Raw genomic sequence first — 15,873 nt, 5'->3', positions numbered from 1 at the left:
TTTCACAAACGCTTTTTATATTTTGTCCAGTGGCGATAGGCTTTTACGATAGTCCTGCTAGCTCCAAGGTACAGCGTCTATTTATCACCCCCCCCCCCCCTCCCCTTACGTTGGATAAAGATGTTTTCTGCATTATTTGACAGGAGCAACTAACCAGTCAAACTAATCATTCTCAAATGCCAAGCGTGATTAACAACTGGCGGCGAGTAACGCGCTCTAGAAAAGGAGCGATAATCGTTTTCCCTAATTATGCAATTACGATACCAAACGAGAAACTCATTGACAATTAACTATAAATTGCTGCGCAGTTCTGCCGGCTGACAAAGTGGCGAGATATTTCAATTTCCGATCTCGCTGCTACTGTTGTTCTTTTGCGACGCGAGGAACACGTGTCGTTGCGCGTTTCGCGCACGCGTATTCGTGTACCAGCTCGCCCACGCGTGCCCGTGCACAAGCTAGAACGAAAGGAAAATCGTTCCCGCACCAACATACCTTTTTCTTACGAAATACGTTACAGCCACTGCTGCGGCTGCTGTTGTCATTATAGCATACTGTGGACAAGTTACGATAATCCCTCGTTAAGCTTCCACCACTCGACTCCAGAGACGGAGGCTTATGGAGGCACGAAGAATAGAAAACCAGGAGGAAAATAGTAAAAGGAGCAAAAATTTCACGATTGCTACTACGCACCAAATCCTTTCAATTGCGAGATGGTAATTATTTCCAGTTTTAATGACAATTTTTCTACGTTGCAAAGCAGAATCGTTAAATTTAATGATTTCACACTATAACATTTACAATGTTACTGATATTGTGGACATTATAGTGTGAAATCAGTCAAAGTAACGACTCCGTAGTCTGTACTGTAATGTTGAGAAATTGCCTTTAAAAATGGTAATGATTACCATCTTGCGATTTAAAGGATTTATGGTGCAGCACTTTTCATGAAATTTTTGCTATTTACTTTTCTCTCTGTACACAATTTTAAAGTTTTCTTATTGATATAATCAAACAGATTTGTCTAACCTAATTCAGTAAGTTGTTGTAGATGGAGGGGAAAAGGAAGAGGTGTTGCTAAAAAGTCAAGCAATGCTTAAAAGTTAAAGCACAGGTTTGTTATATATAAAAAACAAATTCAATCTAGGAGAGAAATCAGTCGAGCAGTATTCAAATCATCGTGCAACGAACGCTAGTTATGATTATAGGCTTTAATTGCAAACGGTTTCAAATCATCTTGTAATATATTCACAGTAAAATTTACATTATCATCATACCATTTAAGCTTTGACAAAAGTAACTTTATTTTTTATTAATATGTATGTTTCTTCGCTTTAATTATAACAATTTCCACGGTTTATGGCTGGAAATTATTTATATTGCAATTGCTATGAGCCGTTAATTCTAATTTGATATATTATATCGGGTTCTTTCCTTTGATTTTTCTAATTTTCTTATAATTCAAAACGCATAAATAGATATCGTTTTCTTATCGATTCTACGCTTGCAACGGAAAGACCCGAGACTTCTTAGAGTCTCGATCCAGACCACAGCGTCCCAACTCACTTCCAATGACCAATACTTATTAATAATTTCACCTGATATAAGATTTTTCAATATAAAAGCTAAGCAATATGTAGAATAATTCTTGTCGTCCTCGTTATTTTCTTAAGAGACGGATTTGCAGCACTACTTTTCACTCGAAGGCTATGTTTAGATATAATAATGGCAATAATTTCATGCTACGTTTACGGACAGGCATTGTTAGATGTTTAAAGCTCCTTAAGATCGCGGCCGTGGTTCCGCCGGTGAAGTTTGCGGTCGAAGCAGAAGTAACGTTAGAATTGCATGGTCCCCGATAAAAAAAAAGTCGAATGTCAAAAGAATCGTCCTTCACGAGCACTTCAAAACGGCTCTTCTCAGAGGATGGAAAGTTGAGTAAATTTCAATGGGTGTCGTAACAAGTTGTGAACACTTTCATAGAGGACGAGAGTGTTCCATTACGCAAGTATCAACAATTATCAACGAAGTCTTACGTAGACAAAAAATTCCTCCAACTAATTAAGAAGCAAAGAGGCTGTAATCAAGCTACAATTAATTTTTATCGTGGAATAAAAGCGGACCCAGTCGGCTGACATGAAAAAATTTGGTCTTTCGCTTTAAAGACATATATTTTCTTAGAAAAGGGAGGTTCAGGATACGTGTAATCGACAGACTTGACGACTTTTCCGCGTGTACAGCGAATCGCTAGCTCGTATTGACCCGGTAGTTCGTCAAACACTCGTTGAGAATTAAAGATCGATATCGATCGAAGCATCGGTAAAACAGAGTGGAGGAACGTTGACTACCACAACGAGTATGGCTTGCGCAACAAGGTATATATATAGTTATTGCCAGATAAGAAGAACCTTTGCATTTGACCACTGTCAAACTTTTTTTAAACAAACTCGAATATTCGATAAATCATTCATCGCTGTCAGATGTATCGAGGATGAGCAAACATTTATCGCGCATCTTTCCACGAGTGCAATGACGCAGGTTGATATTGTCGACGTAGAAGAGACCGGTAAGACTGTTGGGGAGTGGAAGAAGATGGCTGATCGGATCATCCCTGTCGTTATACGTACGATCTGCCACTTTACATTAAACCGACGAGGATTCCGGTTAGCTTCGATATTCCTCCGATTTACCCGGGAAGCCACTGACCTTAGGGAAGGTCGCTCGTCTTGGGAGGATGCGCAATATGCTTCCGTGTATCCCGTGGATGCCTCGGCTAACTTGAACCGGCAACCGTAGCTTTTCATCAGCGGTATGGTAACCACCTGAATCCTCGCGAGACGTCCGTCTCTTCGATCAACTGTTCGCAACTCTCCTTAACAGCCACCTCCAATTTACTCAATTTTCCCGCAGCTTTTAATTGCATCTTCATCAAGGTTTCATCCTCCTCGCACCTCTGCACTTCCCGAAGTACCGAGCTAACGGGAAAGTCGATATACTTTCTAGGGAAGAAGCACCGCGTCGCACATTCTCGCTCATATTTATATATACACACATATATATAGAGAGAGAGTAAATCTGGTACGGTGCGTCTATAGCTGGTATCTCGTAAATTCGACCTTGAGTTTTAACACGCGACTCGAGTCACACGACACAGTTGGATGAACGGAGAGCGACGCAGGTTCGGACAAGGAGAAGGAGAGGGGGAAGAAGGATGAAAGACCGATCCCTGACCCGTCCCAAACGCGCCACAACAAAGATTACTGCAGAGCTCCTCGGGCTGGACAATGAAGCTTTTTCCTCGAACAATCAACACGTGAACTCAGCAGTCAATAATCGCTTCTCTCACGCTGTTACCCATTATACGGACAATGACGTAGACCACTAAACATCGGCATCGATATATCCACGCGTTCCACTCCAATTATCCGACGTACGGAACGTGAAAGTGAGTCTCTCAACGTGCCGCGCAGTGATAAAATTGCACGGTTTCCCCATCGTTTCTTTTCCTTTTTTTACTTCCTACCTGCTTTATTTTTTGTTGCTTCTTGCGTTAGGATTCAGGTGTTGTTTATGATGGCGGATCGTAGAGCTCGTTTATTCCGAGTAGCATTATTGTTATAGGTAATTTGCGGAATAGCGGTAGTCGAGTGGAAAGTAGCACGCCATGTGGAGTCCGGGGAGCATGCACGTGGCGAGTTGAACGTTATAGGTACGCGAGAAGTTTGGCGTCGCGCTATAGAGTTGCTCGAACGGAGCGAGCTAGAATAAGAAGAATTGTACGGAGCTGAAAAGCGGAAGTGTATATCGCAATGGAATTGGTGGTGGTGGTGGAGGAGGAGGTCCGAGGGGCTTCCACAGAAGGAAAAGTGATCGGGGGCTGTGCGCGCAACGTTGGCGCGCGAGCAGTGCGCGAGCACACGCGAGGCTAGCCTCGCGCGATACAGTTTATTCGAAACGGACTCTCCTGCGGCTGGGCTGGCCTGGCCTCCTCCGGTTACCTCGCTGCTCGCTCTCGCTTCGTGCTGCCTGCTGGTAGTCCTGGCGAAGGCGGGGGCCTGTGGGGTGGGGATAGCTTAGGTGGAACGGCGTCCCTGCAGCTCGTGCTTCTTAGTCGCGCGATCTCGTTCGGAGCGTCGGGGCGCTCCTGCACGTCCTTCGATCCACCGTTCCTCGATCGATCGCGCTCGATCACGATCGTCGCGCTATACGGGAATCGCCGGAACCAGCCGATCCTTCCCGATCCATCCACGCTTCCCTCTTGCGCGTGCTCCAGCCTCCCAGCTCCTCCGCGTGACCGGCTGCGCCGTGCGCGACTCCCAAGAGCCTCCGAGGAATCCTTCTGCGCGCTCGCGCGGGGAGCAATGATCCGTCCGCTCGGTGAAAGTTGGTGAATCTCCCAGGACTCTCAAGGATTTCTCAAAGACGGACCACTGGACTCCCGGAAATGCCTCGCAGTGTGCGTGTCTTCCAAACTTTATTCTCGCCTTTCACGCTGCTCGCTTCTTACTCTCGTTTTCCATCGAGCAATTTGCATGAAGCGACAGCTATACTTTCGCAACGAGCCTCCTGCAGCTGTCGCTCCACACATATACAACGTTAATTCTTCTTCTCTTATTTTTCATCAACATTTTTTTACGCCTTCTTCTTAAACTCTAACGAGCAATTTGCCAAATGCGAGCTTTCTCTTCGACCGATGCCACGCACATGCACCTGACGCCTAAAAGCTTTTTACGACCGATACCGCGCCCCGTGTTCAAATATCGCCTTCGAGATTCTTCGCTGCAATCGACGTGTCCTTTGCTCTTCGGCTATATCCTCGATAGCGCCAAAAAAGGAGCGTCTGCATGCTAAAACTGGATACGGGCTTTCGCGAAAATCTTCCAACGCAACGACGTTTTGTTGAAGTACTCTGTATATATATATATATATATATGTGTGTGTGTGTGTAGACACCGCACCGCGGTACGAAATTCGAATACACGGCGTGCACAACTCGGAATACAAAGTAACGGTTCACCGGCTACTCCTGGAATTCTAAAATTTTTCAATGACAGAAAAATGCGAGGATATGACAATGGTGGGTCTTTCAAAGAGAAATGCAAACGTCTTTGAGCAGCAGGCGTGGAATGGTCTTTGTTGTACGACGTATACCTTACGTACATCAGCAATCGAATGGTGCAACGAGTGTTGGCAATGCGTGAGAGAGTTTACGATTTAAAGTTGTTACGTTAACTCGATAAAGCGCCGGTGTTTTGTCACGATATGAAATTACGTTACGGGTAGCGCGTAATATCTATTTTTAGAACATAGATTTATCTATCATCGAATAGCACATGGGAGAAACCTTTAATTGATTCGGTCACGGGTAATTAAGTTCTCCCGGAGAACACGGAAATCTCGATCGATTCTTGCTGAAAAGCTTCTTGGGCGCACACAACGAGTGGTTTTGCGATGATGAAGAGAGAGAGAGAGAGAGCGTCGAGATGTGGGGAAAAGGACAAATAGGATAGAGGGGAAGGGGAGAGTGAGTCAGTAAAAAATTCTTCAGCGTATACCGCTTGGAGGAACAAGGGGTACTGAACATAATGCATCCGAGGTACATACCGTGCATCATATCTTACATATGTGGAATATTAATTCTCGTCATTCGTATGCGATATAAGCGAGAAGATGTACGCGAAGAATGTTACAAGTCACCAAGGAAGGTGCTCTCGCTATCGACCCCGAAGACTCGCTGCATAAACCAAGGTAGCCACAACTCTTACATGGAAATCAGATTAGATCGCGCATCAAGCGTGATGGAATGAAAGCTTCATTAATCTCTAAGCTATTTTACAGTCTAGCGATTTGTCTGATTGTTTCGCTCGATATTGCACCGATTTTTGTCCGCAACCGGAGAATAATCGAAGCTCAACGATGATCGTTCACGGGAATGGAATTATCGGACGGTTTCGAGAGAGTCTAATAGAAATCGAGAGTAATAAGCTCGTTTGAAAGGCGTCTGCCCACTTTTTAGTAACGCTGCCCCTATTATTTTGCCTGTGTAGGGTGGGAGAGAGAGAGAGAGAGAGAGAGGAAAATTTCACGTTGGAGTCTCTTTGCAGGATTAATCGCGCGTGCAGGAAGAGGAGAGGGAGAGAGAAGAACCGGATGGAGAGAGGAATGGTCATGATCGGTATGCTTGAGTAAGCACGGGATTATCGATCCATGATAGATCGAGCGTGGTGAATATCAGAGCGGTGATGTCGTCCAGTGGGGAGTTCTCCACTCTGTCGAGTGGGGAGGCAACGGGGACTGGGGAGGATTCTCTGCCAAGTTCGCGCGAGGCCACGGCGGAAGCGCTGGGCTCCGGAGGAGGTTTCATGCCACTTCGCGAATTCCTCGACAGATTCTCTCTACCAAGGGTGGTCCGGGTCGAGGGTGGGGGTGGTCGACCGATCCTCCTTTACAAACAGCAGCAACGCTCTCTCCGGGTCACCGCGACCTTGCTCATGCAGAGATACCGCCACGACGTGAAGATTGGACCGGAAATTGTCATTCCAGAGGGATACCCCGGTAAGTTGCACATTTTTATCAAACATTTGTAAATTATGATTCGACCGATTGAAGAGTAAGTATTGCCACCGAAAATAACCAATCCAAAGATTTATCCCAAGCTTTCTCGTACACCCGATGGCTTTCACGCGATACCCTTCGGACGTATATATCAGTTACAATAATTCCTAAACAGATATATCGCGCTGGCATCTCCAATGAGCCTCGGAATATCACAAGAAGAGACTAGCTTTTGCGTGGACGTATCGATCGCGTCTGCCACGATGATCGATCGGCCCGTAGCGCGAACCACGTATCGGGAACTCGATCTTCGATACTAAAGGGCGACGCTTCGTTGCGTAAGTGTGAACGCTAGGAGTTTCTTATAGCGTGATCGGCCAAGTGGAAAAATTCATCGCTAATAAGTGGCCGAGTTGTAAGCGTTTTGCAAGTATCTCTCTCTCTCTCTCTCGCTCTTATACGAGCCCCGGAAGCAGATATATGCGTTATTTACCGCATTGTTTATGCATAGAGAGGCTGTCTCGCGTAGTTTGTGGTCGAGCTTGTTGAACATTTGAATCGAATGGAGTTCCGTCCGTCGTCCAAAGGAAATTCGCACGAGTGCTGCTTCTTCTTCGATCGGTCCATGTTTCATTTGGAGAGTGTCACGGGAGAGGGAATTATTCCGCGGCGGTGACCGTTAAAGGGGAGCTTTGTATATACGTTTAACGGTCAGTGTCAAGTACGATGAAGAGAGAGGGTGTGCGTAATTCTCCTCTACCATTCTCCAGCGAGCGAAGAAACTTCATCCTCGTACATGGACGGATCATCCAGGAGTCCGCAGGACCACTCTGATGGTCCAATTAGAATGCGATAAGGCCCTTCCCACACGCTTCTACCTCGTACAATCAATTTTTTATGATAATCGAGTCGTCTACTTAAATTCAATCTCGACTGTGGCTGCTACCGTACAAGCCCGAGCCGCGAGGCCCCTCTAATGCCAGATTAAAATTCATTTGTCTATGGTAGCAGCGGTATAAAGAGAGCCCGAGGCAAAAACTCTTACGACACGTTCTATGAACGATCTATGGTGCATGGTGGGGAGTTGGAGAGATGAGATATACGTTACCGGTGCGTTTCGCTTATTTATCCCACACCCAACATTCTACATATGTAATCAGGTTGTAGCGCGTACACGCTGGTGATTTAACCTAAGCTCGTGGAAAGAAAGTAACAGATGGTTGTGGGTGGTAATAGCGGCGGTTCAACAATGGAGCCGCGGCTTGGAGCTACAGTCACTCGAGCGGTACTCCCAGGCTCGACCAATTAATTAACGCGATGTAAATAAATATTCCAACGACATTCTCGTTCCGCCAATGGATCTGACCGGGATTTTTCAACGTGTCGTAACTATTTCGTCCATTACGTCTATCTTATGCGGCCTAATTACCCAATTATCGTCCTTTACTTTCTCTTATCTGAACTACATAGATATAAGATCAGCTGGAAATAGATTCTGCGTTTATAATATGTAAATATCGCTTGGCTTTCGTCGGCGGCTCTATTATATACTTGGCGATTATCTTAAACTGATTACGCTATATATATATATATATACGCACGCAAGTACCGCCAGTTGGATAAAAGCTAATGTGGATAGTTGACAGGGATGTGGGGAGAGTCGGTGTATATCTATATATCTATATGTATATATACACAAATAAATAGCGGAAGGGTCGCGAGAGCCACACAGCTCCGTCGCTCGAATTATAATTCAATATCGTCCACCCTTTATATAGCTCCTAAGTCATCAGGGAATTCACAGGCCTCTCGCTCGATAACTGCAACGCCCTGAATTATTGTCGCTTCTTCTTGTAGGTGGTTGATGACATAGAACCACGAGGAAAATATGCTTCTACCATTACGGTAAGCAGCCAAGTCATTCTCCTCTCATACTTTATAGTCAGCCTTGAACAATCAGCAAACATAATTACTTTTTCCATTACGAGAGGGGTAAATCGCCATGGTTGGATTGAGAAAATGCCGGAGTTGATTGAATTTCGCCAATATCCAGCGCAAGCTGGAAAATTACCTTCGCTCGCTTATTGGGCAAGCGAATATTGGAATATTACGGGAGAGAATGGCGATAAATAGGTGGCGAGTGACATATACTTTTCGAGGTTTACCCAAGTTTCGAACGGAAAGAGGCGTGGGCTGGAATTAGAGGCTGAAAGGAATGCTCGCAAACGCGAGGGAAATTTCGAATCTGTCGTTATTATTATGCATGGTTATAGCTGTCGAGTATAGAAAGACAAGTACGATACTTCATCCACAATGGAAATTTAATAAAGTTCGCTTTATGCAGAGTCCAGTTAGGGTCCACTCGTATATATATATATATATACGTATACATATACATCTGTATTGGTGTATACGATAATGTAATTGTTTTTAAACGGCACCAACGTGACCAGATTCGAAAGCACTATAAATTCGTCGATCGTCTTTTGTGACAATTTTCAGCGATTTATGACCCCATGGTTATCTTGGGAAAATGGTAACGCGATAAAGTAGTAAATGGCCATGGTTTTCGATAGTTATTAGGAGAAAGCTCCAAGGTATACGCAGATATACATATATATATATATATATATATATATAGATCCTACACGAATCAACGATAAAAGCAGGCTCGACTAGTTAATACAAACTTATCGTTATACAGCTTAATAGTTAGCCTCGCTTAACCGAGAGAGAATAAAGATCTCCCAGATTTAGTTTGATAAGAATTATTATAGTCACCTTCCGGCTCGTTATACTCCAGTTTCACCGCGTCGACTTTAATGGATAGAACGTGGTACGCGCGCGTCGCGTCTAATATTATGATATCGAATTTAATGCGATCATTTTATAATGAGAGCAAGTAGGCCTTTTTAGCCACTTAGCTTTGCGCCATGAATCAACGATCTGGATAATGGACTTTTGCCAGCGTGTTCCCTAGCCAAGGATCGATGGTTACATAACCGATGTAATTTGGCTCGTTTAAATTACCTCGGCTCTCCGCGCTCTTTTAATAATTCATGCTAAAAAATGATGGAAAATGGTGATCCGCATGAAAGGATCTCGGGGTATGCGGAATACGAACAAACGCGCGCGCGCTTTCGAGCTTATTCCTTCCTAATGTATGCGTAGATTTTATGATAGGTTTAGCGCAGTTTAGACCGAGAAAGGTGAGGAGTTAAAGAGGAAGGGCAAAGGTCAAGCGTGTTTCTCGCGTTCTTTGCCGCGAATCCTTTACATAAAGATGTTTATCTCGTCCATATCACAGCTGGAATATGTCAGCGACGAGAAATATTTCTTTTCCGTCGTGCCAACACCATTTGTAGCTGAACATTTTCGACGCAGCGAGTGTGTTTGCCCTTTTCTCGTCTTTAATTCCTCTTGCCGGGCGCGATGGCCGCGAGGAGGAACGAGATCGATCCTGCGACTGCGACACCGACGCCGCTAGGTAATCGATGGAATGTGGCGCGCGGAAGCCTCGGAGGGATCGGGAGGACGGTAAAATAAGGTCAAAGGTTAGAATCGTCAGTCTCCATGGGAGTTCACCAGAGTGGTAGGGGTGGCTGAGAATAAGAGGGTGGAGGGCGGGGGGGGGGGGGTAAAGAGGAAGAAGTCGAGCGTTACCGCGCGAGAGGCGGAAGCGAGGCTCTCCATCCATCGTTTCTCTATGCATAACCTTGTGATTTACAGGCGGAGGAGTAGCTATAGGATTACGCACGGACGCTAGCGTCCCCGAATTTGCATAGATCTCGCGAAAAGGCAGGAAGGCGCGAAATCGAAAGTTCAGGATCGTTGCTCCAGGCCGATGAGTCGCTCCATCGCTTTTCCTCGCTCGCGCGCTGTGTATATATATATATATATATACGTATTGCTATAAGGGAATGGCGAGGAGAGAAAGGGAAGGAGGGGGTGGGGAGGCCAGAGCCTTTACGATCCGGAACCAACGGCGAAGAATTTACAGGGAATCGGACACAAAAGGATAGCAACGTCGGGGCCATATAGCGTGTTGTTGCCTTCTCTCCGACGAATAGGAATACCAGCCGAGAGAATAGATTATGACTGAATTTATTTCTCGTCGATAGCGAGACGGGCGTAGGATTGCCATTTTTCCCTCGGCGAACACGCGCTCCCCTGGACGTCAGGGCTTTATATAATTATTTGAAGGCGTGTTCTGAAAAAGCGTCTGGCATTATCTGCTTTCTACAGAGATACTAGAATACCAGAATCACCTCGCCGCCAGACACGCTTTATCGTTTGTTCCCGCGAACTTGGAGAAAGCTATTCTCGTCTCGCTAAGAATTTCAAAAAGCGTTTCGCGCTCATCCTAGCTGCCCGACAAATTGATTATAAGCATTCTTCGAAAGTCCGAAGTATATCGCCGTTGTCCTATATAGGAGGGAGCAAGAAAATGACGGAAATTCAATTGAATTTGCGTGGGTCCCGGAACTTTAATTAACTTCGAGAGTGGGACAACATGCGTATATGCATATGCGTGTGTGTGTGTGTGTGTGTGTGTGTGTACATGTGTATATATATAATATATACCACAGCGCGCGCCGTATGGACGCTGGTAATAAAATATTTTATGCTTTGGCGAGGAATTAATGAGAGCTATTAGGCGAAAGCTATATCGAGGTGAGATACAAAGAAGGTCCGTGATAGGAGCTCGTGAAAATGTCCGACGCGAGGCTTGTTTCTTTTTTACCATTAGCCCGCGTGCAGGAGATAGCAGTTTGTATTAATGCCCGGGACAAAGAAGTAAACTGCGCCTCGTCTCATCCTTAAGTATCGCGATACGAGCACGTGGCTATCGTAATATGACTGTAATACGATTATGAGCCAAGTAATGGACAATTCTCATTAGCTTAAGCGAGTATGGGCTCGATAACGGGGATTCCTTAAAATTGCGATCCTTTAATTATATACGTGTACCTGTACCATGTGCAATGTACGTACAGTGATACGTGCATGTGGTATAAATAGAAGATAAGTATATAGAGAAGACAAAGAGGCAAAAAGTTATATTGGCGAAAGCAGGAAACAAGGATGAAAACTTGTAAAGTTGGAAAATGATAATTTTCAGAGCTATCGGTGGCTCCCATGGTAGTGTATACACATGCATATATTTATATATACATCAAAAGGGGAGCAACTCGCGCAAAACGCCCACTTGGACTGTCGACACCTTCGGGAAGTGTCGCCTCATCGATCGCGACAGCTTATCGTTCTTCGTGGCACGTACAACTACTCCGCGAATCGCCGATATTCCTGCCACGTTCATTCCGGCCTCTCCTATATATATATATATATATATCGATCAAGCGAAGGTCGCGCTCAACATCTTGGAGACTGTCCGCTTTTTATTCTTAGAGATCTTCGGAAGGTTGTCTCCTCGGTCTATCCTATTAAACGTATATATATAGTACACCTCTTCTAGCTCGGTCTCGCCAACGTTTATACAGCCACGACTAACGTATAAGCTTCCTCCCTGACAATCAGCCACTTCCGTCTTCGATCAAAGCGATCGACCCACGCGCCAGGATAATACTAGCAGCAGGATCCACCAGGAAATTGTTATTCTCGATGAAAGCCAAATGGGCTCACTTTGGAGAGAGATAGAGAGAGAGAGAGAGAGATGTTAATTTATTAGGAAGAGAAGGATAATTTGAAAGGAGGGACAAAGTACGAGAGATACGAGCAATTAAAGGCGCGCAATTTCCTTAAGGTTTCCATCGAAGCGTCGGGATTTATCGAGCAAAGCGTGCAGCTTTCAGATACGACCGTAGGATTTCTCGGTAGTCTTAATTGAGATCGCCAGTCCTGCCTGCCAGCGAATCGTTCTTCTGCTGGTAACGATCAGACTCCGACGAGGAATAACAATTGGGCTTTCGGCGATCGGCGAATAAAAACAGGCAGGTAAGATGTTTAATTTATGTGTACCGGTGTCGATACGTCCAGCAGCCTGTTTAATGGTTCCCGCGTGCTTCTTCGAGTGCCATCACGTGCAATATACAAGTACACGCGTGTACGTTTGTGTGTAGCATACGTGTATATATAGAAAGAGGGAGCCGCCCGGTATAGAAAACCTAGCGAGCGAGGGCCGAGGATGCGCGCAGACGACGAAGAAGAGGACGAAGACGCGCGCGACGTTCATCGAAGATGAAAAGAAGCTGATGTCCTTCTGGTCCCAAGAGTCGTTCTCCTCGCATTGTCTGAATAGTTTCTGGGTCACGTGTCTCTGCACTCTCGCGCGTGCACCTGTACCTATATATATATATATATATATAAATCCTCCGTGGTCCCCGTTTACCAGCGAGAAAACTCGCTCCGATCGAATGCAATCGAATCGAATTTAATCTCTGGGCAGAAATCGCACATCGGCTAATGTCAAATCCGGGAGAATATCGTGAGTTGCCTCATCGATGCATGGACCGGCACGCTCGGGACATTCGCGAGTGCAACAGCCGCACATATATGTATATATATCTACATACGTATATAGAGGTACTAATTACGAGATATTATATTGCGAGGCACGAACGGTCGGACAGAGGAATTCTCTCAAAGGTACAATGGCAGCCTTCGAGAAACCGAAAGCTCGCGCGCGCGCGTCAAAGCAGGAAGCTTTCCCCGTGGATATGGTGTACATTAGCACAACAGCCAATGTCTGTTGCGCCAATCCGAACCAACTAAACTCCGACAACTCCGTTCGTTAAATGAATTATTGTGTCGAACGACGGAGAGCCAAGGCTTTTTCTCTTGCGTAACGCAAGCCATTCCAGCTTCTTAGAATCCTGCCGAGAGAGCCCGGATCACGTCCCGGCATTCATAAATGTTTTTAACGGGCGCGCCTACGCTGTTTCGTCCAGCAACCACTATATTCAACGGACCAAACCACTTTCGCAACGTGGCTCATGCCTGTCGTACACTCTGATCAATCGGATTAGTCGATCGAGACATCTCATTAAACACGCCATTGTCCGACAGCTCCAATTCTTGTTCAATCGTCTTTAATTGACGAGAGGCGAGGCTCGGCATCTTGCGTAAATAGTATATATATATATACTTGGGACCAGAGGTAACTCCATTCGAATCTTTGATTTTTTCCCTCAACTGCCATTGTAGCCATGCATGATTGTTCGAAGCTGCAATTTTCGTCGTGATGTAAAGAGAAAAGTTTCGAAGATCGTCTCTCTCACGGAAGCTGGTATGGGAAGGGTCGACACAGCTGCTGGTGATTCCAGGGCTGGTCCAGATCATTGTGGCTCGACTCGTTGACCTTTGACACGCGGGTGCGCATCCAGGTGAAATTGTTACCCTTAGCGCGAGCAGGTTGTTGCATTTCACCGCGGGGAGGAGAGTAGTCGTGTGCGGAAAAGGATATTCTAGGAATAGTATAGAGCTGTATAATCCCCTTCTCGGTTAACTCCACGTTGGCGTTATGGCCACATGGTATTCGCCGCACAGATGTAAATACCCAGGGGCTGGCAGAAGCCCCGCGGGTATTAAATATACGTTCCCTGGTACTCGACAAATTGCTCGCATGAACCAGAATAATTAGCATCGCCAGCCTCCGGTGGTGCGTGGCTTTCCCCCTTTCCTCTTGGAATCGGACTAGTCTGGAATGCTCGGCATAGACCTTCCATCTTATTCCCTCTCCTTTGGCTTCCCTAGGATACTCCTCTCCTCCCCTCCCCCATCTTTTTTCTCCTTTTCATTGTACTCGTACCCGGGGCTCGCCGTCGTTTAATCAGCCTGGCTGACTTGATGCGAGCCGTGTGTGCGCTTCGAGTGCACGCCGCCTGCTTAAGAATGTAATTTAATATGCAACGTTACCGCGGGCCCCACCGTGTCATATTTATAGGTGTTTATGCATCAGCTCCGTGGGTACGTTTACGCCAAGGTGCGCTCAGGGATCATTGAAATTACCAGCGAGATCGTGGCACACACGTGGGCGGGATTTATCGTTGCTTATCGCTAGTTAGCCCCGTTCAAGGATCAGGGCCAATCATCCGTGAGCATCTTCCAGCTTTTCAGCTATGCATTCGCGTCCACGTAGGAATGTATATGCGCGCATAGCGATGATTATACGGAGAATTTTCGTGGAGAGTTCAAAATTGATATCGATAAGAGCAAGGATGGTGAACGTCATCGGTGGTGTATTTGTACACTGGCACGACAAAGTTACCATATTGTATATTACCGAAAGCTGAAGAAAGCTACTGGATCCTGTACGATGCAATCGCAGATAAATCTGGATCCAAAGTACGAGGTGCAATCTGACGCTCGCTGAATGACAACACGATCATTTCTCCTCGTGTATTCCGCGTGTGAATCTTATATATCACGGTGGTCCGATGGGATATTCCAGGCACGATCGTGCTTCCATCGAGGGTCTCTCGTAATACTCGCTGCAACAGGGAATAACGTCAAAGAACCACTGTAAAACACACACGACTCGCTGGAATGATGAACTAGACTCGAATCCAATGAAACGATCCATTAGGATGATTTACCGATACACTTTACCGAGCTGATGGATTGCAGCGATCCAATCCTTATCATTCGGTCGGATGGAAAAATTAATCGGCACGGCGGTTGCTCGTTTATCCAAGATAAATATACGAGGAATTTTTCACGTGTGAAAATACACAAATGAAACGCGTATGTACGCGAGCGAGTGGTATATCGATCGTAAAAATCTGCTACGAATATCGCAAATTTCCGAAGCATAATCGCGCGTCTCTGGCAGACCACGTATAGTACATACCACAGGAACATTTCCCCTTTGTGCGTTGATACGCGAATAAGGAAAAAACTTGAGATTTTTCTCCCGTCGTTCTTCCCTTATAGGCAGCAAGATCGAAGATAGGAATTTTGTTTAAAATGTTTTTTCGAGGCGCGGAACGATCGAAGCACGTGGCCGTGCAATGCCGCCCACTTGGGTCTTTCGATCGCGGATGAGAATCGATTAATCGTCCCGGCGCGGACATCGCAGATTCCGATGTAGCGCTGGTCACGCCCCGAAACCCCCGAGAGGGAGTGGCAATGGTAATTGATCAGTTTGACCTTGACTGTTCCCAATAGCAGATCCCTTGACACACGCCAATAACGCGTGTGTGTCTCAACTCTCTCTCTCTCTCTCTCTCTCTCTCGAGGAGCATCCGTCGTGGTACTATCCTAGAACATCCTCGCCTTATTCCGGATAGTCGATACCCGACAGCTCGGAGCGAACAACGTCTGCAAAATCCGTCCGAGAGTGCAGCGTGCAAATTATTCCGG

At 45.8% G+C, this 15,873-nt stretch overlaps 1 protein-coding gene across 1 annotated transcript in view; it reads left to right on the top strand.

The window, feature by feature from the left end:
* Nucleotides 1-4,109: 4,109 nt before the first annotated feature.
* LOC136778293 (uncharacterized) overlaps nt 4,110-15,873 on the top strand; it is a 31,340-nt gene continuing 19,576 nt past the window's right edge. The window contains exons 1-2 of the mRNA XM_066735011.1: nt 4,110-4,453; nt 6,102-6,552. Coding sequence (XP_066591108.1) covers nt 6,240-6,552 — 313 coding nt within the window. The 5' untranslated portion in view covers nt 4,110-4,453; nt 6,102-6,239. The remainder of the gene's footprint in view (nt 4,454-6,101; nt 6,553-15,873) is intronic.

This window comes from Prorops nasuta, unplaced genomic scaffold (assembly GCF_024137725.1).
Source record: "Prorops nasuta isolate Cenicafe-Biocafe unplaced genomic scaffold, Cenicafe_Pnas_1.2 PNAS00014, whole genome shotgun sequence".
Classification (NCBI taxonomy): domain Eukaryota; kingdom Metazoa; phylum Arthropoda; class Insecta; order Hymenoptera; family Bethylidae; genus Prorops; species Prorops nasuta.
This window is presented reverse-complemented; position numbering and strand designations above follow the sequence as displayed.